General features: G+C 39.3%; 1 protein-coding gene across 2 annotated transcripts; it reads left to right on the top strand.

Moving 5' to 3' along the window:
* The first annotated feature begins 848 nt into the window (after positions 1 to 848).
* LOC131537111 (uncharacterized) lies at positions 849 to 4,469 on the top strand. Of its 2 annotated transcripts, XM_058770388.1 has the most exons (3): positions 849 to 2,897; positions 2,994 to 3,231; positions 3,367 to 4,469. In XM_058770388.1, the coding sequence occupies exons 1-3, from the start codon at positions 2,789 to 2,791 to the stop codon at positions 3,836 to 3,838; spliced, it is 819 nt and encodes a 272-aa protein (XP_058626371.1). In that variant the 5' UTR covers positions 849 to 2,788; the 3' UTR covers positions 3,839 to 4,469. The 2 variants fall into 2 exon arrangements, with proteins under 2 accessions (XP_058626371.1, XP_058626370.1); XM_058770387.1 differs by having other exon boundaries at positions 849 to 3,231.
* The last annotated feature ends 18,671 nt before the right edge of the window (positions 4,470 to 23,140 follow it).

Below are 23,140 nucleotides of genomic sequence, written 5' to 3'. Positions count from 1 at the left end.
GAAACAGATGGCAGCGCGTAAGTTTTGCAATACTTGGACGTAGATCTGTTGTTTAAATTATTTACTTGCTGCTAGGAAGGAATACTTCGTTTCCTACCTATTTCTATTCTGCATTTTTGTTGAGGTTTATATTTTTGATTGCACTTACTGGTAATTATAATAATTTGCACCTCGGCTAAGAAGGAACCTGTGTCATTTGCATTGCTCCTTGCAAGCGAAGTGTTAGTTTCGTCTTGAGCTATTTGTGTGACCGGTGTAATCTGCGTTGTGTTTTCTTTCCAGAGTAGTAACCAGACGGACATCAGTTTAACGGTTTGACTCTTCATTTGCTGAATAAAACATGAAACAGTCTTTACAGTGTGTTTTTCGCCCTTCTCGTCTTTTCTCTCCCATGCACAGACCGTGTGCAGCAAGGGCAGAGAAAATAGAATAAAACTTTCAAACAATAAAATCAATTTAACAGCGAGTGACTAAACAGCATACCTGAATAAAACATGAAACAGTCTTTACAGTGTGTTTTTCGCCCTTCTCGTCTTTTCTGTTAAATGAATGTAAAGTGCAACGCAATTAGCACATGCTTCAAGTGCATTGATGAAGTATAAAACTGATCAAACTTAGTGAAAATACAGAAATAATCAAATATACACGTAAATTAATGTCACATATATGATTTAAACAGAGTATAAAAGTATAAGAGTGATTTTTAAAGCAAAGATGAATTAGATTAATCAGAGCTCATTAGAAACCCACCTCTTCCATGCACAGACCGTGCAGCAAGGGAAGAGGAGGTGCAAAGACAGGAAATTAAGACTAACGCTGCTATCAAAAATTTAAAGGGGAAGGTACACACACAGACAAGCACATCAGTATACATCGTGAACATTTTTGTGCAATTCTACATATGAAATGAACATTACTTTCCGTACCTGTTACATTTGCACTAGGCTATTGGCTGGGCTAATCAGAAGCCGGCCACAGCTATTTTCACTAAAGTCTGTTAGACTGTATTTATCAGATGTCCGAGCGCTGACGTGGAAGCGGCAGCGGAAGTGTTCAGCCTCCTTGTGTGAAGACCGAAGAGTGTAAAGACCAACGACTTTTTCCTGCGCGACTTTAACTGAGCAACGACACCAAGCTACACCCTTAAGTATCATTTTTTCCTTCCCTCACACACTCTCCTTTCCTATCCTCTTTCCTTCTACCTCTATCATGTGTTTCCAAAACATTCCGGTTTACTCTCAACCACGCTCTAACATCACACGTAAATGGCAACGTAATCCTGCTAACCTGCGCAACTATCTCTACCTCTTCCACTACACCTCTTTCTTTCTCTGTGGGTCTCTGGAATTGTCAGTCAGCTGTCAACAAAGCTGACTTCATTTCTGCTTTTTCTTTACAATCCACACTCAGCATCTTGGGCTTGACTGAGACCTGGATTCGTCCAGAAGACTCAGCAACCCCAGCTGCTCTCTCTAATAATTTTGCTTTCTCTCACACTCCACGCCAAGTTGGCCGGGGTGGGGGCACTGGTCTGCTCATTTCAAACAATTGGAAATACTCAACCCGCTCTCCCCTGTCACGAATCCAGTCTGTGCACTTCCGTTCATTCACCACCGGAGGTCACTCGCTCATCATATTGACTTTCACACCACACATCTCAATGGACTGCGTTTCCCATCAGCCATCTCACTAATCACACGCTCACCTGATCACACGCACACAGCTGTAACCAATCACACACACTATTTAAGCCATGGACTTTCTCTCCCTCGTTGCCGAGTATTGTATGCATTATCGCTGCCCTACAGAGCCCCATTAGTTTTCCTAGTCTTTCCTAGCCTTGCCTTGCCTTGCCTTGCCTTGCCTTGCCTAACCTCGCCTTTGTCGGATTGTGTTTTCACCTGCCTGGACAATCGCTCACGTTTTGGATTACCTCTCTTGTCTAGCCCTCTTGATACTGTTCGCTGTAGCCTGACCCACGCCTGTTTCAGATAACTCGTTGCATTGCCTTTATATACCTGTCTGCCATTGTTCGACCCTGCCTGTTTGACCACGTCTCTGTTTCAATAAAGCTTGCATATGGATCCGCACGTCTCACGTCTCGTCAGCCCCGTAACATCCCCTATGCAATTACAACTCATTCGAATCTCATGCCATTACTGTATCAGCTCCTATAAAACTCCATATTGTGGTAATTTACCGTCCTCCTGGCCAAATTCTAGCCACCTTCCTAGAGGAGCTGGACGGGCTGCTGTCCTCTTTCGTGGAGGATGGCATTCCACTCTTAGTCTTTGGTGATTTCAACATTCACCTAGACAAGCCTTATGCTACAGACTTCCATTCACTCCTAGCTTCATTTGATCTCAAACGCATTACCACTACTAGCACGCACAAATCAGGCAACCAACTTGATTAAATTTACACACGCAATTGTACTGCAGATAACATTCTGGTACAACCACTAACATATCTCTGACCATTTCTTCATTACATTTACATTACATTTTGCTACCCGTGTGCCACCAACCCCCCTACCGGTTACTTTTAGACGAAACCTACGCTCCCTTTCTCCCTCCCATCTTTCCTCTGTAGTATCCTCCTCTCTTCCCTCACCTACCCATTTCTCATCTCTGGATGTGAATGCAGCTACTGACACTTTATACTCTACCTTAACCTCTTGTCTAGACGACATTTGTCCTCTCTCCTCTAGGCCAGCAAGGGCTGCCCCTTCTAACCCCTGGTTACTAAACTCAGAGCGGCAGAGAGAAAATGGTGCAAATCAAACGATATGTTGGACCTGAGTAGGTATCAGTCTTTGATGTCATCTTTCTCTGCTAAAGTCCACACTGCCAAATCCTCACATTTCCACAACAAGATCAACAGCGCTCCAGACATGCGTAATCTCTTCAGAACATTTAATTCTCTCTTCTGTCCCCCTCCAACACCTCCCACAACCTCTATTACAGCTGATGACTTTGCCACTTTTTTCACAGGCAAAACTAGATCGATCAGTGGTCAGTTCTCACCTCCACACACACAGGACCCCCAACCAACCACATCCACTGCTAAAACTCCAATCTTCTCCTTCTGTCCCCTGACTGAGGCTGAAGTATCAAAACTCCTCTCCAACCATCCTACAACATGTCCTCTTGACCCAATCCCCTCACACCTTCTCCAAGCAACACATCCCACCTTACAGGCATCTTCCCCACTGCGTTCAAGCAGGCTCAGGTAACCCCACTGCTCAAAAAACCTACATTAAACACTTCTCTTATAGAAAACTACAGACCTGTCTCTCTCCTTCCATTCATAACGAAAACACTTGAACGAGTTGTCTTCAACCAGGTCTCATTGTTTCTTTAACAGAACAACAAACTGGACGCTAAACAGTCAGGTTTCAGGAGTGGCCATTCAACTGAGACTGCGCTACTCTCGGTCACTGAAGCCCTGCGAATTGCAAAAGCCCATTCCAAATCATCAGTCCTCATTCTGCTGGATCTGTCTGCTGTTTTTTTACACTGTCAATCATCAGATACTCCTGTCCACCCTCTCATCACTGGGCATCACCAGGATTCCACTTCACTGGTTTGAATCCTATCTCACTGGTAGGTCTTGGCCTGGGGAGGGGAGGTATCCAAAGCCCATGGACTGGTCACTGGGGTTCCTCAGGGATCGGTTCTTGGACCCCTCCTCTTCACATACACTACATCACTGGGTCCCATCATACAGGCACATGGATTCTCCTACCATTGCTACGCTGATGACACACAGTGTGCCTGGCGGACATCTCGACATGGATGAAAGAACATCACCTACAGCTCAACCTGGCAAAGACTGAGCTACTCGTCTTCCCTGCCACTCCGACTCTACAGCATGACTTCACGATCCAGTTAGGTTCATCAACAACTACCCCATCAACTTCGGTCAGAAATCTTGGTGCAATCTTTGATGACAGCTGACCTTCAAAGACCACATTGCAAAGACTGCTCGATCTTGCAGGTTTTCACTACACAACATCAGAAAGGCCCTTTCTGACAGAGCATGCTGTACAACTTCTTGTCCAGGCCCTTGTCATTTCTAGGCTGCAATGCTCTTCTGGCTGGACTTCCATCAAACACAGTCAAAGCTCTATAAATGATTCAGAATGCAGTGGCACGACTGGTCTTCAATGAACCCAAAAGAGCCCATGTTACACCTCTCTTTATCTCCTTGCACTGGCTACCGGTCGCAGCTCGCATCAAGTTCAAGACACTGATGCTTGCATATAGAACAACCACAGGCTCAGCACTCGCCTACTTGCACTCACTATTAAGAATCTACATCCCCTCCAGAAGTCTGAGATCTGCTAGTGAGCGACGACTCGTGGCACCATCACAGAGAGACTCAAAATCACTCTCCAGAACATTCTCGTTCACCATTCCTGGCTGGTGGAATGATCTTCCCACCCTTATCCGGAGTGCTGGATCCCTGTCAATCTTCAAACAACAGCTGAAAAAATAAATAAATAAATAAATATTTATCTTTCTCTTTATTTATTCCTTGCCTTGTACTTATTTGAACAATGCCTGAGACTTGGTGTTGCAAGCACTGAAGAAGATTTTTATTGTTAATGATCTGAATTAATCAAGTATAATCAAGGTGAATCTTGCCATTTATATATCCTTTTTAATCCTCTATTATGTTCTAAAGGCCTCTGTGTTAAAAGTGCCTATGTGGCTAAAATGTACAAACAGGAAACATCTGGAAAAATATAGGGGAGCTTTTTTCTTTACCATAACAAGTCTAGGAAGTCTCAGCTCCCAAGGAAGAGATAGGTTTGCAAACGCAAGCGAAATGTAGAAGGGTATGCATGAGAGGGGCTTCTAATGTATAGGAAACCCGCCTTAAAAAACTGGTGTATATATACCAAAGCCCAGAGACAATCGAGAGACTTTTCTGCAGAAAGGATCTCGGCTTTATTCTCGCTATATAGATAATAAAGTCTTTTCTTCTGGAATCAAACTCCAAGACTGTGCGTAATTCTTCAGAAAGAGACGGAAGACACTACATTTGGCGTCATGAACAGGATCTGGAACAGAGCAGCAAAGTAGACGACCGCTTGGAGCAGAATTTTGACGAACAGCACAAAAAAGTGGCCACAGGTAAGCATTTTTGCTTATATAATTTTGTGATGTTTGCCAGTCTGCTCTGAGTGGTAAGACACTTAAATTTTGCTCTTCCAAAATTCTAAATTTAAAGAAAAGAACAAAAGGGAGTTTTATTCTAGAAGAAATAACTGCATGCATTCATCTAGTTTATTGTTTATGGCCTTGATAAGTAGCCTAAATTGAAACTGGATGGTGTAGGCAGATATACATTGCTAGCAATGGACTATGTTTATTAAATATGGGCCTATGTGAGGGAGTGAGCGCGCGAGACCTACGGATACCGCTCTGATTAAGGTCAGAGGTCAGCTTAGGTAGGCATGAAAAAATTCCTGGCAGAGTCTTGTTTTTTTTACTGAGAAAGAGAGAATAAAGAGGGGTTGCAGTGAGAAAACCAGTATTCTGGAGCAGGTGAATACTCGAGAGAAAAAAAAAGCTTTGTCTTGTTGTTTTGTTTTGAAGAATGTTTGAAACTGTGTCCATGTTCGAATGCGTGTGGGTGTGAAAGACTGAGAGTGAATGAGAAAACGAATAAATTCCGATTGGGTTTGGGGAGAGAAGTGTGCCTTTTTCCCAAGTGGAGAAGGGCCGCAGCTCTTGACACACCCAAAAGGGATGAACGATTGATAAGCCCTATGAAATAACGGGATAATTTGTGTGAGGAAGTCCTTATAAATAAAAGGACGCTGTATGAAGGAATGAGCCCTTAAATAAATAAATAAAGAGTAAATGAAAATAAAGGGACTTAGTGGTATGAATGTTTCTAGGAATAGGGTCAATAAAGATTGAATCCAGATGTGTTATAAGATCTTATGTTGGGTGTCTGTGTGAGAAAAGATCAGGAGGGAGAGAAAACTTTCTGAGAGCAGTGCTGTGGAGGAGGAGTGATTAAGATAGGAAGTTGAATGAAGAACATTAAAAATAATAAGTGCACACTAGATAATACAGAAGAGGCAATAGTTAATAGAAAAATAAATAAATAATAATTATTAAAGATTTTATGAATACTGTGTGATCATAAAATAAAGTTGAAAAAAAATATATAAAGAAAGTGTTCATGCATCAGATAGAAAACACTAAGACAAGAGGCAAAATACTAAAATTAATTGAAAAATAGTGGTAACATTTATATAAAATAAATAGAATAAAAAATAGGACAGAAGGATCGGAGGAGAAAATATGGCAGCCACTCCGGTAGAGATATTAGGATTGAAATATCCTCTGTGTAAGGACATGATAAATAAAATCTCAGACAAATGGCAAAAGAGAACAAAGAATAAAATGACAAAATGGCCAAAGGAAGGGACGTTTGATGTAGCGTTGTGTGAGGAAATGGAAACTCTGATAAAGAATTACAAAACTAAATGTATCAATAAGAAGCGTGAAAAAAGAGAGGGAAAAAGAGAAAAAGAAAAAGAGGTGTTAGCTATGTTTAAAAAAGAAGGAGAGAACACATTAAAAAGTATAAAACAGGCCAGGAAAATTTTGAAGGAGGCAGACAGAGAAACATGCAAAAAAGAGATGCTATTTTCTCAACCTCCTCCTTATCCGTCAGGAGAAAAACTATTACCGATTCTCAAGGGAAAAGTTGATGTGTTGGGAGGAATAGAGGTCGAAGGTCAAGTTGAATTTGAACCAGATGTAAAAGCAGGGAGTAGAGAACAGAAAAAGGACAGTGAAAAATATCTGACTATGGATTGTTACAAGCAAGCCCGAATAGCCTTAGAAACAATGAAATCAGACCAGGAAGATAAAACGAGATATGAGGAACTGTTAGAAAGATTAAGGAGAAAAGATCGTGAAATTAAAGCACAAGTAGAAATTATTGAACAAGAAATGGGTCAAAAAATGAGAGAATCAGGCAAGAAAATTCAACAAGAAAATGAATTGGAGAAACGGAGAAGTAAGCTGTTCGACAGCAATGAGGAAATTTATGTTGAAGGAGAGATATTTGATACAAGAAAATGGCAACAGGGAAGAGAAAAAGGAACACTTAGACCACTGGCTGCACAGCTTCCGATTTTAATTAAAGGTGCACAGGGACAATATGTGCAGTGGGCTTCTCAGGACCTCGAAGGACTGATTGCTCACCTTCCCGATATACATGCGGGTGCTGGGAAATGGATCAGGGTGTTTGAGGAGGAAACGACGGGTAAACTTTTGGCTGTGGGGGACATTAAAGCATTGCTGGCCAAAATTATAGAAGGAGCAAAGATGGATGAAATCTTGCAAGCAGCCACTCTAGACAGAGCGGTGAACTCTCACAATATGGATGGGATTGTTTTTGATGCATTTCGTCCAGCAGTGTGGCAAGCATTGAGACTTGAGTATCCGATCAGACTGGATCCTAAGTCATTAAAGGGACGAGAATTGGGTGATACAGAAAATCCAACCACATATGTCCAGAGACAGTTGAAAAACTGGAAACAAGAGACTGAAATAAATCCTAAGGGAGACCTGTTAATGGCCACACTATTCAGACAAGCTGTGATTGAAGCTATGCCTCCAGCCTCCACAAAGAAAAATAAAAGAAAGATTCAAGCTCCGATGGTGAAAGAGGGAGAGGAACAAATGACAGTTATGTCTCCTGTAAGCGCTCCGCAACCAGCTATTCAGCCGAGCCCATCTACGGCAGTCCCTCCAAACACACACCAGCTTCCTGTACCCATAATTAATGTTTACCCCCAACAGCCAACTCCAATGGGATGGAGAAAAAGACCAACACAGAGAAGCCAGAGAGGAAGAGGCAGACCTTATACTGGCCTTCCAGATTTATGCTGGATCTGCAATCAGCCCGGACATATCAGATATAATTGTCCCACCTTGTCATACCTACAGTACCCTCAAGGGGGCAGAGGAGAAGGTTGGCAGCAGTCCGATCGAGGTACAGGAGAAGGCCCTGTTAATCCGTGGAGAGGTCCAAATCAGGGATACTAGGGGTGCCCAGAGAATTCTACAGGGGAGAACCAGTTACCAATGTTAACAACTAAAGCCGATCAAGAGCCAATTATGCAAATTAAAATAGAAGGTAAAGCCACGCCTATGATGCTAGACACAGGAGCAATTTTTACTTGTTTAAATTCAAAATATGCTTCACATCTCCCCTTGTCTGGAAAATTCACAAAGACAGTAGGATTCTCGGGACAAATGCAATTAATTCCGATGACAGCTCCGTATCAAATCAAACTCCTATCAACTTGTTAGGAAGAGATGCATTATGCAAATTGGGGTTACAAATTTGGTGTTCTCCAGAAGGAATATTTATCGATGCAATAGGAACAGAAACACAAATGGTGGTTGCAGAGCCAAAAGCAAATGTCTATTGGATAGGACAGATAGAACAAGATGTGAGACAGACGGTAAACAAATGGGGAAAGTTTATTGAAGCACAGATTCCTGAAGCACGGTTAACAAAATCAGAATTTCATTGTACAATGATCTACGATCCAGATAGAGATGAAAAAAATAGAACAAAAATGGCAAGAAGAAACAAAAGGTCAAAAAGTCAAGACAGTCTCTGAGTATATCATAATAGGTAAACAAGGAGCAGCTTTAAATATTCCAAACACTGAAATTGTAGAAAAATGGTTCAATGTAACTGATTCTGTCCCACATATTGCAATATATGTAGGAAAAAAACTGGGAAACAAAAGATTTAGGACCAATGATGAAAGAAGCAGGAAAAAGCAAATGGGAATCAACAGAACATCCGTTGATTCTTCATTCAGCTGACAAAAATTACATCAAAATTTTGTGTGCAACCAGTTTGCTGGGAATTCCTCAGGAAATAGTAATCAGCCAAAATAATTTAACACAAATGACCACAACATCTGAATTACTAAACAATACTGAAACTGAATTGTTTGTGGAAATGGAGAGACAGGTACCGACTGAATTGTGGTCACAACATGATACTGATGTAGGATTAATAAAATCAGCTAATCCAGTAAGAGTTCAACTCAAACCAGACACACGTCTGCCCAGAAAAGCACATTATCCTTTAAAACCAGAGGCTGAGGCAGGCATAAAAGACAATATTGAAGGTTTAGTGAAAGCAGGAGTTTTAATAGAAACGTCTAGTTACTGTAATACTCCAATTATGCCTATACTAAAAGCAGACAAAAACCGATGGCGTCTTGTTCATGATTTACGAGCAATCAATGAAATAGTTGAATATTTGCCAGCTGATGTGCCAAACCCACATACGTTACTAACGAACGTCCCTCCTAATGCCAAATACTTTACCGTGATTGATCTCTGCTCTGCCTACTTTAGCGTGCCATTAGCAGAGGAGAGTAGATACCTGTTTGCATTTACATATGCAGGTAAAAAATATAGCTATACAAGAATTCCTCAGGGATACAAACATGCAGCTCATTTATTCAATCAAGTGCTAAAAGCCGATTTAGAAGATCTTGTAATAGACGGAACGCTAATACAGTACATGGATGATTTACTCGTTTCTGCATCTACGTTAGAACAATGTCACAGTGATTCCATTAAAGTCTTAACAAAATTGGCGCAAGGAGGACACAAAGTGTCCAAAAACAAAATACAGTATTGTCAACCTCAAGTTGAATACTTAGGAAGATTGATTGCATATGGCACTCGAGCTATAGCACCCACTCAATTAGAAGGTATAAGTAAAACGCCAATGCCTCAAACAGTAGGACAAATGATGACTTTTCTAGGAATGACTGGCTTTAGTTGAGACTGGATAGAAGACTATGCAGTAAAAACAGGACCATTGAGAGAAATGATGAAACAGGCAGGAATTCAGCATCTAAGCAATCCTTTAATATGGAATACAGATGCACTACTGGCATTTGAAACGATGAAAAAAGAATTACAACAGGCACCTGCACTAGGAACAGCAAATTATAATAAAATGTTTCACCTGTATGTGACCAATAGAGCTGATGGTTATGCATCAGCTGTACTGATGCAAGAGACTTGCAGTGGGAGGAAAAAGCAGCCAATAGCTTATTACAGCACAAAGCTGGATAATGTGGCTCAAGGATATCCTCCATGTTACCAACAGGGCCTAGCGGCAGTATATTATGCTTATGAAAAAGCATCCACAATAACCTCATGATTGTGTGAATGAGTCATTGGCATTTACCAGATTAAGACCAGATCTTGAGTCAACACCCATTCCTGAAGCAGAAGTAACTTACTTTGTAGATGGATCTAGCTTTAGAGACCATGAAGGAAATCATACAGGATATTCAGTAGTGAAGAAGGACAAGAAATAATTTGTACCAGTAATATCACAGCATTGTGTACAACTTTGTTCTGCTCAATTAGCTGAATTAAAAGCTCTTACAGCTGCATGTCAGTTAGCACAAGGACAAACTGCTAACATTTTCACTGATTCAGCATATGCTCATGGTGTATGTCACCTGTTTGGTGCAGTGTGGAAACAAAGATGTTTCAAAAAGAGTGATGGGACTCCCATCCAACATGGTGAACAAATAGGGCAATTAATTTCTGCTATGATGCTACCGAAAAGATTAGCAATAATCAAATGTCAAGCACACAAAAAGGAAATGATTATGTCATTAAAGGAAACAATGCAGCAGATTTACAGGCAAAAAAGGCTTCAGGATGTCAAATAGCAGTATTAGCACCTGTAGTACTTATAGAACCTCAACCTCAATTGGATGATATAATTCGAATTCAGCAACAAGCAGGCCCCTATGAACAATCAATGTGGCACCAAAGGGGGGCCAAAAAAGACTCACAAAAAATCTGGCGAACACATGAAGGAAACATTGTTGCACCAACTTCACTTTTGAATATTCTTATTGCAGATGCGCATGATTTTGACCATTGCGCAAGGGGGGAAGTAGTAAGAAAAATTAAAAAGCAAGGATATTGGTCTCCTTATTTGTATGCAACGGTAGATGAATTCTTGTCTACATGTGAAATTTGTGCAAAGTACAGCAGGGACAGTAATCAAATTTCTAACGAGAAGTAATTCCTAGATTTGGGATACCATCAGAAATAAGTTCAGATAACGGTTCGGCATTCATACAAAAAACTGTAAAACAAGTGTTGCAACAATTAAGAATAAAACAAAGACTAGGTTGCATTTACCATCCTCAAAGTCAAGGACAGGTAGAGAAATTGAATGGAATTATCAAGGCCAAAATAAACAAAATATGTGAAAGTACTAAACTTAATTCGATTGATGCTTTACCTCTAGCACTAATGAGCTATCGCATGCAAACTAACCGAACCACGCACTTAACACCGCATGAAATGCTTACGGGTCGACCCATGCCTGTGCCATATTGTAGAGGTCCCTACAAAGGACCGCCTCTAGAGCAGTTACAAATGGAACTTCGTTCATATATGAAGAAACTAACTGTCATACATAAAGCTATCTATTCACAGGAAAAAAGAAAGGAGCCCAGCGAGGAAACGGAGACAACGTGTCTAGTTGTTCCAGGTGACCAAGTATATCTGAGGGTGTTCCGGAGAAAATGGAATGAGCCGAGGAGAGAGGGCACGTACACAGTGGTGAGAGCAACTCCGACAGCAGTACAAGTGGAGGGAAGTACAACGTGGTATCATCTAAACCACTGCACGAGAGTTCCCAAGAAAAAGACGGAAAGGTAGGAAAACAGACAGACAGACTGTGCTGCAGAAAGTGACAAGGAGGAACCTGAAACGCAGGGTGAAGTGCAAACGAACGATAGCACAGAAAATGATTCACCAGGAGCTCCTGTCTTCCTGTCAGAGGAACAGGAAAGGGAAGAGGACAAATCCGATAATGTGTCTGAAGACCATCTTATGCCTAATGTACTTAATAATGCAACTCCAAGCTCAACCAATAGAAAGCAACCAGACTTCCCTTCAGTTAACTTTTAAACCTTTGGATAACAGTGGTAAAGATATCAACTCGACAGAGCTAATGCTAATCAAAAATCATATAAACACAGATTATGAGATGCAGGGGATGAAGAAGTTAGTCAAAATGATGAATTATGGGAAACAGCTCAAAATAATGAATGGTATCAATGGGCAGCTTTTACTGCAAGAGAAACAAAGAAAGAAAATTGCTTGCTATGCTCCAAATCTCCGTTAAACAAAGTAATAACCGTACCAAATCCATATGACTACCAAAAATGTGCCGAATTTGGGAGAAACTTTTGTCATTTGACAGATTTCACTAGACCATATTGTATTGCTGAATGTCTAGGATTTTTAGGAAATCCTAAATTAACAAATCATTTTTTTAGACCACTCTGGGGATCTTGGTGTCAATATTCGGACATCGGCCAATATATAAAAATTGAAAAAAGGAAAGTAGAGATTCCAAAATGGTATGTCAGATTATAAACAAGAATATGAGTGCTTTCATAAACCGAAAGGAACACAAGATGTAGGCAAGTTCAAGGGCAAATGTGCTATAGTTTGGTATATAGATAAGAAAAATTCTTGGAAGTCTGGACTTCCTGTTAGAGCTCCAGAACTTTTAGCACTTGGAAAAAAGAAAAGGAATAAAATAACACCTCAAGAATGTGAAAATCGTCTTAGGTTACGTATGTAACCCCAGTTCCTCGAGGGAACGAGACGCTGCGTCCAAGAACGCTAGGGGAACGCCTCCAGCGTGACCACGCTCTGATACAAATGTAATCTGTCCAAAGGATGGGCGAGGCGTCACGGGCGGGTGACGAACGCCAGGAGGCATAAAAGCACGTGCGGTGGAACCGGCGTCAGCTTCAGGAATGAAGCAACCGCTCGTGGGGATGCCAGAAGTATGGCCTTGAGACGCAGCGTCTCGTTCCTCGAGGAACTGGGGTTACATACGTAACCTAAGGCGTTCCTCTTCAGGAACTCGAGCTGCGTCCAAGAACGCTAGGGGCGAGATCCCCACGCCGCCAGACTGACAAATCCCTGCCTAGTGTGGATGGAGCACAGCTAGGGCGAGAGAAAAAAGGCCACAGGTGGCTAGGTGAGCGGGGCCTGCGTCCCGAAGGCCAACTTCTGAAGAGTGAGTCTTGATCCCCAAGAGGGGAGAGCAGAGGACTCGAGGCTATGGAATAGCATCCTGATCCACCACATAGCAAACGCACTCTTTGGCACCTCAGCCTCTGGAGGAAACATGTACTAGGGGGTGTCTACCCACTGAAGGTCACCGAGAAGGGCGCGGTAGGCCGGTATAGCCGCCACGTAAACCCTCAGGGTGGAGTGGGTTAACCCTGCGGAGGAACAGGCCCGCACAAACTCCAGAACTGTGCCAAACGGGCAGTTGGCTGGGTCGAGCTGGCAACCTCTGCACCATGAAGTGACACTTCACTTCAGGGTGTACAAGTCCCTTGTGTTGTGGAGAAAGCATGTAACTAGGGGGTGCCTACCCACTGAAAGGCCACCAAGAAGGGTGCGGTAGGCCAGTATAGCCGCGGTCTCCGCACCAAGAAGTGAAAAGTTCCACTTCAAGGCGTATAGTTTCCTCGCTGAGGGAGCTCTGGATTGGAGGAAGGTCTCAACAACCTCGGTTGGGAGACCGGAAGCTATGGGCTGTGCCCCCTCAGGGGCCACACCCACAACTTCCAAAGCTCCGGGCGGGGGTGACAGACCCCCGCTTGTGAGAAGAGATCCCTCCTGAAGGGAATCTCCCATGGAGAGCCGTCGAGGAGAGAAATCAGGTAACATTGTTTTCTATATGATAAAAAGGGAAAGGAGACATAATCTTTTACTCTCTCTTAGTCAAGTGAAGAGATAGACGTTTGGTTCTGATTCTCCTCCAGAGTGCTGCTGCATCATCTAGTCATTGATGATAAGACTGTGTGACTTATTTAGTCACTAAATAGTGTTAACGGAAAGGACTGAATTATGAAGTAACACTCTGGGTAGACATAAGCAATTGTGAGACTTAATAAAGTCTCAAAGGGAGGAATAAAGAAGATTTTTATTGTTAATGATCTGAATTAATCAAGTATAATCAAGGTGAATCTTGCCATTTATATACAGTGGGGCAAAAAAGTATTTAGTCAGCCACCAATTGTGCAAGTTCTCCCACTTAAAAAGATGAGAGAGGCCTGTAATTTTCATCATAGGTATACCTCAACTATGAGAGACAAAATGAGGGAAAAAAATCCAGAAAATCACATTGTAGGATTTTTAAAGAATTTATTTGCAAATTACGGTGGAAAATAAGTATTTGGTCAATAACAAAATTTCATCTCAATACTTTGTTATATATCCTTTGTTGGCAATGACAGAGGTCAAACGTTTTCTGTAAGTCTTCACACACTGTTGCTGGTATTTTGGCCCATTCCTCCATGCAGATCTCCTCTAGAGCAGTAATGTTTTGGGGCTGTCGCTGGGCAAAGATTTTCGATGGGGTTGAGATCTGGAGACTGGCTAGGCCACTCCATGACCTTGAAATGCTTCTTACGAAGCCACTCCTTCATTGCCCGGGCGGTGTGTTTGGGATCATTGTCATGCTGAAAGACCCAGCCACGTTTCATCTTCAATGCCCTTGCTGATGGAAGGAGGTTTTCACTCAAAATCTCACGATACATGGCCCCATTCATTCTTTCGTTTACACGGATCAGTCGTCCTGGTCCCTTTGCAGAAAAACAGCCCCAAAGCATGATGTTTCCACCCCCATGCTTCACAGTAGGTATGGTGTTCTTTGGACGCAACTCAGCATTCTTTCTCCTCCGAACACGACAAGTTGAGTTTTTACCAAAAAAACCATATGACATTCTCCCAATCCTCTTCTGGATCATCCAAATGCTCTGGCACTGCAAGATTTGAGTCCCTGGCGGCGCAGTGTGTTACTGATGGTAGCCTTTGTTACTTTGGTCCCAGCTCTCTGCAGGTCATTCACTAGGTCGCCCCGTGTGGTTCTGGGATTTTTGCTCACAGTTCTTGTGATCATTTTGACCCCATGAGGTGAGATCTTGCGTGGAGCCCCAGATCGAAGGAGATTATCAGTGATCTTGTATGTCTTCCATTTTCTAATAATTGCTCCCACAGTTGATTTCTTCACACCAAGCTGTTTACCTATTGCAGATTCAGTCTTCCCAGCCTGGTGCAGGTCTACAATTTTGTTTCTGGTGTCCTTTGACAGCTCTTTGGTCTTGGCCATGGTGGAGTTTGGAGTTGGACTGTTTGAGGTTGTGGACAGGTGTCTTTTATACTGATAATGAGTTCAAACAGATGCCATTAATACAGGTAACGAGTGGAGGACAGAAGAGCCTCTTAAAGAAGAAGTTACAGGTCTGTGAGAGCCAGAAATCTTGCTTGTTTGTAGGTGACCAAATACTTATTTTACCGAGGAATTTACCAATTAATTCTTTAAAAATCCTACAATGTGATTTTCTGGATTTTTTTCTCATTTTGTCTCTCATAGTTGAGGTACACCTATGATGAAAATTACAGGCCTCTCTCATCTTTTTAAGTGGGAGAATATGCACAATTGGTGGCTGACTAAATACTTTTTTGCCCCACTGTATCCTTTTTAATCCTCTATTATGTTCTAAAGGCCTCTGTGTTAAAAGTGCTTATGTGGCTAAAATGTACAAACAGGAAACATCTGGAAAAATATAGGGGAGCTTTTTCCTTTACCATAACAAGTCTAGGAAGTCTCAGCTCCCAAGGAAGAGATAGGTTTGCAAACGCAAGCGAAATGTAGAAGGGTATGCATGAGAAGGGCTTCTAATGTATAGGAAACCTGCCTAAAAAAATGGTGTATTTATACCAAAGCCCAGAGACAATCGAGAGACTTTTCTGCAGAAAGGATCTCGGCTTTATTCTCGCTATATAGATAATAAAGTATTTTCTTCTGGAATCAAACTCCAAGACTGTGCGTAATTCTTCAGAAAGAGACGGAAGACACTACAGCACTTCGTCTGCCTGATTGCCTCTTCAAGATGAATTGCTTTATGTATTCCCCAATTGTACGACGCTTTGGATAAAAGCGTTTGCAAAATGACTAAATGGAAATGGAAATGGAAATCTACCCTAGTGAAAAAAAAAGTATAATTGCAGCCAGACTAATTGTCAGTATACTTCAAGTTTGTTAATGATTAGTTAACTTGAAGTGTGCTATTTTGGAACAACCTTTTTTGTACTAAGTGTATTTTAGTTGTAATTAAATTATACCGAAGTATAACATTAAGTGTATTTAGTGTACTTTTTGATGCTAAATTGGAACTACTTCAAGTATACTTAGTACACTTTAAGTACATGCCTATTTTCATGCTTGATTAGTGATATTGAAGTGTACTTTTTTTGTATTACGAGTATATTACAAATTAATTATGAGTGTCTTTGAAACACACAAGCAATATACTATAAATATATTATTTTTGAGTAAAAATATATTAAATCACATGATACAACACTATTCAAGTTGAAAAGTATAGTATTCATAGTACAGATCAGGCTAAATTGTAATGTAGACACAAGCCTTTCTGTAAAGCTGCTTTGAGAAGTTAGTGTACTTTAAATAAGGGCATAAAGTGCAAAAAGCAGCAGCAGTGCACTGACACTAGACTTGGTTGACATCACCTCTTTGTCTTAAAAGACAATCAAAACATCAGTGGGTTCATCGTGACATTTCCTCTTCCTCCTCAACAGCAGTGATGGGGACTGCTGCCTTCTGCACCTGGTCAGGCTCCTTTTTCTAAATGCATTAAAAAAAGTGTTAGTATGTCACAACAAATCATAAAATTAACCCTTGTGTGGAAAGACATTTTAAATTTTCATAACTGAAAATAAAGGTGTGAAGGATCCGAGTAATCTTTATTCAGTAGGGCGTGTGCCCATTTAAAACCCTGTAGTGTTTTTCAAAAACTTGTAGTAATTTTCACAAAATGTCTTCCAACACTGTTGGTCAACTGGATTTAATTGGGAAAAACTTTCAGGGGTGTATCAGCTGAATGTTCTTGAGCTTGAATTGAATTGGGTTTTTCATTAATAAACAACCAAATAAATATAAATTAATAAATATAAACAATAAATCAACACACCTTTATACAAACACAAAGCAACTTTAAGATAAGTGCAAGAGGAAATATAACACACAAGACCTTTTTTGTAATCCATATTAAGAAAGCCTACTAGAACTAGAACTTTCTAGACCCAACTCTATTCTTGTGAAGCATAATGACTCTGAAGCAAAGGCAAACTGAAATTGAATATGTTATTCATTCTGCTAATACAGTCTGAATCAAAAATGGTGGCACACTACATTACATCTAAAATCCTTGATCCTTGGATATCATGATGTCCTTCATGTGGTGTGAAAGAACCAGTATTTGTCTGGGCTGTGTATACATGAGTTGATCAATGATTTCAGTTTCAGTCTAAAATATTGTATTTGTAACCCATTCGTGCTGCTACATTTGCAAAAATAGCAATTCATCCAAAAATGAAGAAATATACTTTAAAAAAAAACCCAATGGTTTACATCTCGCATAACACTAAAACCCATCAATTAAATCAATGTGAATTCTACTTACTTCACTTTAGGCTCGTAGTATTGCAGTCATCTTGTTGACTGTGACATCCCAGCACTCCACGCTGCCTTTGCTCTGAAAAGACTGATTCCAAAAACATATGCAAGTATGAGTTTATTAAATTAAAAAACGTGAGGAGCAAAAATCAGTCTGAAATAGTAAATAACGTTTGCAAAACAGCCATCATAAATGCTCTTCAAGTCGCTTTGTTTCGCTAGATGAAACTGACGAAGCGGATCATAAATGACAATTAACACAAAGTTTAAAACTATTGTAATATAGTGAATGGATGGGTTTGTCTTACCTGTTGCTTTAGTTTCTGTGGCTCGAGTGTCAGTTAGATCTGTCAGCCGTCTTCCTGGTTTAAAAGACAAAAAAATCACCGGACTTGTTTGTCTGTGTCCGACTGAGAAAGAAAATCACAAAAAATATATTTTTTATTTTCCCTCTGACAAACTGTGGTGTAAAACACTGCATATTTAACACTTGCCGTTGATAACTTTGATGTAATGGCGTGTTAGTTCCTCTTTGCATTAGCGTTGCTGAGCTGGTTAAAATGATAAGATACGAAAATAAATCATAAACGTTCAAAAGTGCTTTAAATAGGAATAAAGCAGCTTGAAATGCTTACCTTTTTCTGTTTCGTGACTCTTTGAGTGAAGCTCTGCTCAGCTATGATTGGACAGGCTGACTTCACGCGACTGACTAGAAAACCGCCGCGGTTTTTGAATCTTTTTAGGAAACACACTAAAAATATATATTTTGCCATAAATAAAAGTTATTACATTAAAAAGGCTTCATGTAGGCGTAATATGAAAGATTTATGTACACTGAAAATAATAATAATATTATTTTTTAAGGTAAGTGGTTGCAAACAATTTATTTGAGCTACATTTAAATAAAAAATGTTGAAAGTTAGTCGAATAAATTTGTTTATTTAAATGTAGCTAAAATAAATGGATTGCAACCACTCTCCTTAAAAAAATGTTGTAAATTCAATTAATCATTTTTTCCAGTGAAATATAGTAAATATTAGTAAATATATAAATATTAAATATACAAATATATAAATATTAAATATTTACTTGTTTATGTATTTATTTGATTAGCTTTTAATTAGTTATAATAACCTACAGCCCTATACTCTATAAAACATATTTTCTCCAAAAAACATTGTTTAAAAGGCAAGGCAAGTTTATTTATATAGCACATTTCATACACAGTGGTAATTCAAAATGCTTTACATAAAAGGAAGTGAAATAGTCATTAATTAAAAATAATAATAATCACAACAAGAAAAGAAAAAGTGAGTAAAAGAAAAAGGTTGTTTCAAGTCTGTTCAATGCAGTCATGTTTGAACGGGAAACCTGATATATGGTGTTAAATCAAAAGTAATTGTTTAAATAAAGTGAACAGCATCAACAATCTTTTCTCTTTTTTTTTTTTTTTTTTTTTTGCAGTGAGCAGTGTTCTTTATCATTCATGTAATAACACATAACAAAAAGAGAAACAAATCTGTTACAGTTAAGTGATGGAACATTCTGTGAAATTATGACTCTGGTGGCTTTCAAGTGTGAGGATGGGGCATCTTCTGCATCCACCACAAACAGATTCTGTGTTTTAGCTAAAGAGCGTGCGTGTTGGAAATTATTTTTTAGAGATGTTCAGCTAAATGTATCTTGAACATTTACATAGTGTATCATAATGTATTTGCTGTCCATCCACAATCACTCAAATGTAAATGTGTAAAAAAAAACAATATTGAAAGAAACTAAAAACTCATGGGGAACGACTTCTGCAGCTTTATACAGATATCAATGCCATTTGTTGTTTTTCAGCTTTATTTCTTCACACTGAAAAAAAGGAAAGGCAGTTTTACTGAATTCACTTAAACAATATACTTACAGTCTACTTAATAAATTTATGTTTGAGATGCAAACATAATTTTATTGTGTAAAGTCTAAATGAAATTCAACACAGTCATCAAAACACGATATAATCACTTTGCAAGAAAACGTTCAAATTGATTCAGATATCCAACAAATGGTGTTCACATAAAATGATTTTTTATGCTGTTTGATTTACTTAATTAAAATTAGCTCATGTCAGACGATTACTTTACATTTTCTTCTCAACTTAATTCCATTGCGTACAATTAATCTAATTCAGTTTTGTGAAGTTCTCTTATCATTTACACGGGAGCAACGTGCGCGAGAGCATCCGCGCATGCTCTTTGAAAACCAGGACCGTTGGTCAGGGAAAGGACACTTGAGAGGACTGACTGACTTGTTTCCAAAGCTCGTTAAAAGGTAAGAATTTCATTTTAAAAAATCGTATGATAATTCTAAAAATGCAGTCATTGTCAGATTAAATGCAACAATAGTTTTTTAAGATAGCTCCACACGCTTTTAAATCATATCGACGGCATATTTCGTCGGGTGTCATCGCAGAATTGTTTTTTGAGGTAGGCCTATAAGGTTAAATATTACTCGTAGTTTACCAAACTACAATTAAATCACTCACAAATGGATACTAAGTTTCATCAGGCGATTAATAGGCTAATGCCTGTCAATATTGGCTAAAAAGTGTTCATTTCACAGCGTTTAGAGTTAACTTAGATTTTCAGAATCAGTGATTATAAATAACGGCATTTTGTGCTGAGGGTTGATAGGAAAGAATGCGTACGTATAACAAGGGGAAACCTATTTATTAATGCTTCAAAAGAGCAAGGTTTAATAATACCTTATGACAATGAATAATTATCCAAGTCTAACTATCAAGATGAAGATTAACGTTAAATGTTTTTGCACTTTACGTGGAACGTAAATCGGTTAAAAAATGTTTTAAAAATGTCAACGTTGTTGTGCTTTGTATCCATAAAACCCGCTGCTTCCAAGTTCACTGATATGTGTTTTTAGGATCAGATTCGACTGATCTGTGCTAAATGATACCCTCCACTGACTTTAGGTTTGGATTTAGGTGGGGGAGGGGTTCGTCGTCGTTGTGGTATCACAGCTATGGACTAAAGTGCTCAATGCTCCTTCATGTAGACAAGCGACAGACCGGAAGTCATTCATTTCCAATGGACAGTAGTGCGGGAGCTGCGTGGAGTTCCAATCACTGATCTATATATATGACTGGATTGCTCATGACGTCACGAAAGTGAAGCCGCCGCGCTGCCATTTTGGTATTCCCCACTATTCCAATACATTCCATTGAATTAATAGGAAATCGTACGAATTTAATGAGAAAACATCACCTAACAAGTCAACGTTTTTAAATCTGAAGTATACCTGTACATTCTTACAGTGCAAACACCTAAACAGTTTAATGTCGGGAATTTCCCTTGCTTATTAAAAAGTTACGTTCATTAAAGTAGCAAACATCAGATGAACATGATAAACATACTAATATGTTCATGTTTAATAATTCCTGAATAATTACGTACATAAAGAAATAGGCTATATTTTATGTTGGATCAGTTACCTGTGTCGGCAGCGTGCAGTAGACACACCCACCTAAACGATTTAAATATATTGCTTATTCTGCCCAAAAAAGACCATAAACATTGCAGATAACTTCTGAAGTACAAATGAATTTACATACACGTAACACAAAAATTAATCCCGTGTGACTGATTTGCTTCAAATCGGGTGATTATAGATCAGCGGTTTGCATGTGAGTCAATGGTGCTCTCTGCTGGTAGGGAATAGTAAGATGGTGGATAGAACACTTCCGGTGGCTTCACTGCCTGTCGGCAGTTTCGAACGCAATGAGCGATCCAGTCATATATATAGATCAGTGGTTCCAATCATATGCGCACGCGGGAAATTCGGATCCGATTTGAGCTTCGGGTGCGCTAAAATATTTGAACTTCTGCGGCTAGACCTTATGCGATGTATTCTATTAAAAATTATGAGCGTAAGGTTAGAATTACAAATATTTTGTTCACTTTAACATTATTCTTTAAACATTATTTCTGTAAAATGGTGCTTTAGAATAATTATGGCAGAAATAATTATTCTATAATTATTAAATCATTTACGTTGATTAGCCCCTTAAAATCTACTATGTTTTTATTTTGGGGATCATGATTTGTGACGATGCATTCATACATTAATTATATTCATTAAAATTATTCATTTTACCATTGGTTAATATGCCGAGGTGACAGTTGCTGCACGACCAGTTTGAAAGTTCTGCACGACTGCCACTAGGGGGAGAAATGCGACACTCGTGTCCGAATGTCGTGTGCAGTAGAAAGGCGGCTTATGAGAGGAACAATGACATCAGTAATATAATTATTTACCTTATTCTGAATAAGACAATATTATGACTAAGGTGTCTACATGAGTTGCTTTTAGAATAATCCTTTCATGTTCCCGTTTTACATGTTATAATCATAGATCGATTAATGGCATGCGTCATTACGTCACCACGCGACGCTATCCGACGTCCTCCAGAATTTCACCTATAAACATATAGTTCGTCTTCGTGATGATACTATATACAGTTTTGGGTGTTTCATTTTTAATTTTATGAAAGCTTCAAGTGCAGTTATGTACGTGCATACAGATGATGGCGGTGTTGAAGCTCTTTTATTTGCCGTCAAACGGTTGATCGCGCCCGTGTGTATCCTGTCGCAAAATGCGGCGAAAAGTCCTACACGACGGTAATAGTTTGCTTAAGGTGTTTACATGGCTGTACTGCACTTCAATAATGCGACTAAAATAGGAATACTCCACGTCTTAATTCGATTTGCGTTTACTTCGATTATTACTTTAGCTGGATTAAGGTAATCAAAAATTTCTGTTTACATGGTAACATTAGACTCTTAGTATTGATGTCCATGTAAACGTACTGAATAATGTGAAGCTGACTGATTTACCGACAAATACACATCAAGTTAAACATACAGTATGTTTTCTAGTACAGTGACCTCTTTTATCAAGTAAATGAATACTCAATCGCCCCATAACTCATAAAAAGCTCTCTCAGGCAGGTTTTAAGATTATAATATTAAGATTTCACATCTACTGTTAATGAAATTTTGGTAGACTACATGGTTTCCACTTTGAGATGGATAGCATAATTAATATAAATTACTACCATAAAGGGTAACACTTTATAAAAACTTTCAGTTGTAAGTTATTTACAAGTGATTAGTTAATGATGAACTAATCATTCACAAAACATTCATAAGCGATTAGTAAGTGATAAGCGTTTTGTTAATTAATTTACAAGTAATAAGTTAATGATGAACTAATCATTTACAAAACATGACTGTTGTTCACAAATGATTATTTACTAATATCCTAACGATTTACAAATCTGTCGTAAGTTATCTTAAAAAATAGTGTTACGACCCCTGGCTCGAAAGGGAAGCAACAAAAGGAGGGACGCACGCAAACGTAAAGCTCAAGAAGAAAAGGCTTTATTAAGCTCAAAAATAAACCACTACAGTAAAACAAAACAACTGACAATATTTCTGAAAACGTCAGCATCAGTGTGTAA

Source organism: Onychostoma macrolepis, chromosome 03 (genome assembly GCF_012432095.1).
Source record: "Onychostoma macrolepis isolate SWU-2019 chromosome 03, ASM1243209v1, whole genome shotgun sequence".
Classification (NCBI taxonomy): Eukaryota; Metazoa; Chordata; class Actinopteri; order Cypriniformes; family Cyprinidae; genus Onychostoma; species Onychostoma macrolepis.
The sequence above is the reverse complement of the archived record's forward strand: the minus strand, read 5'-3'. Positions and strand labels throughout refer to the sequence as shown.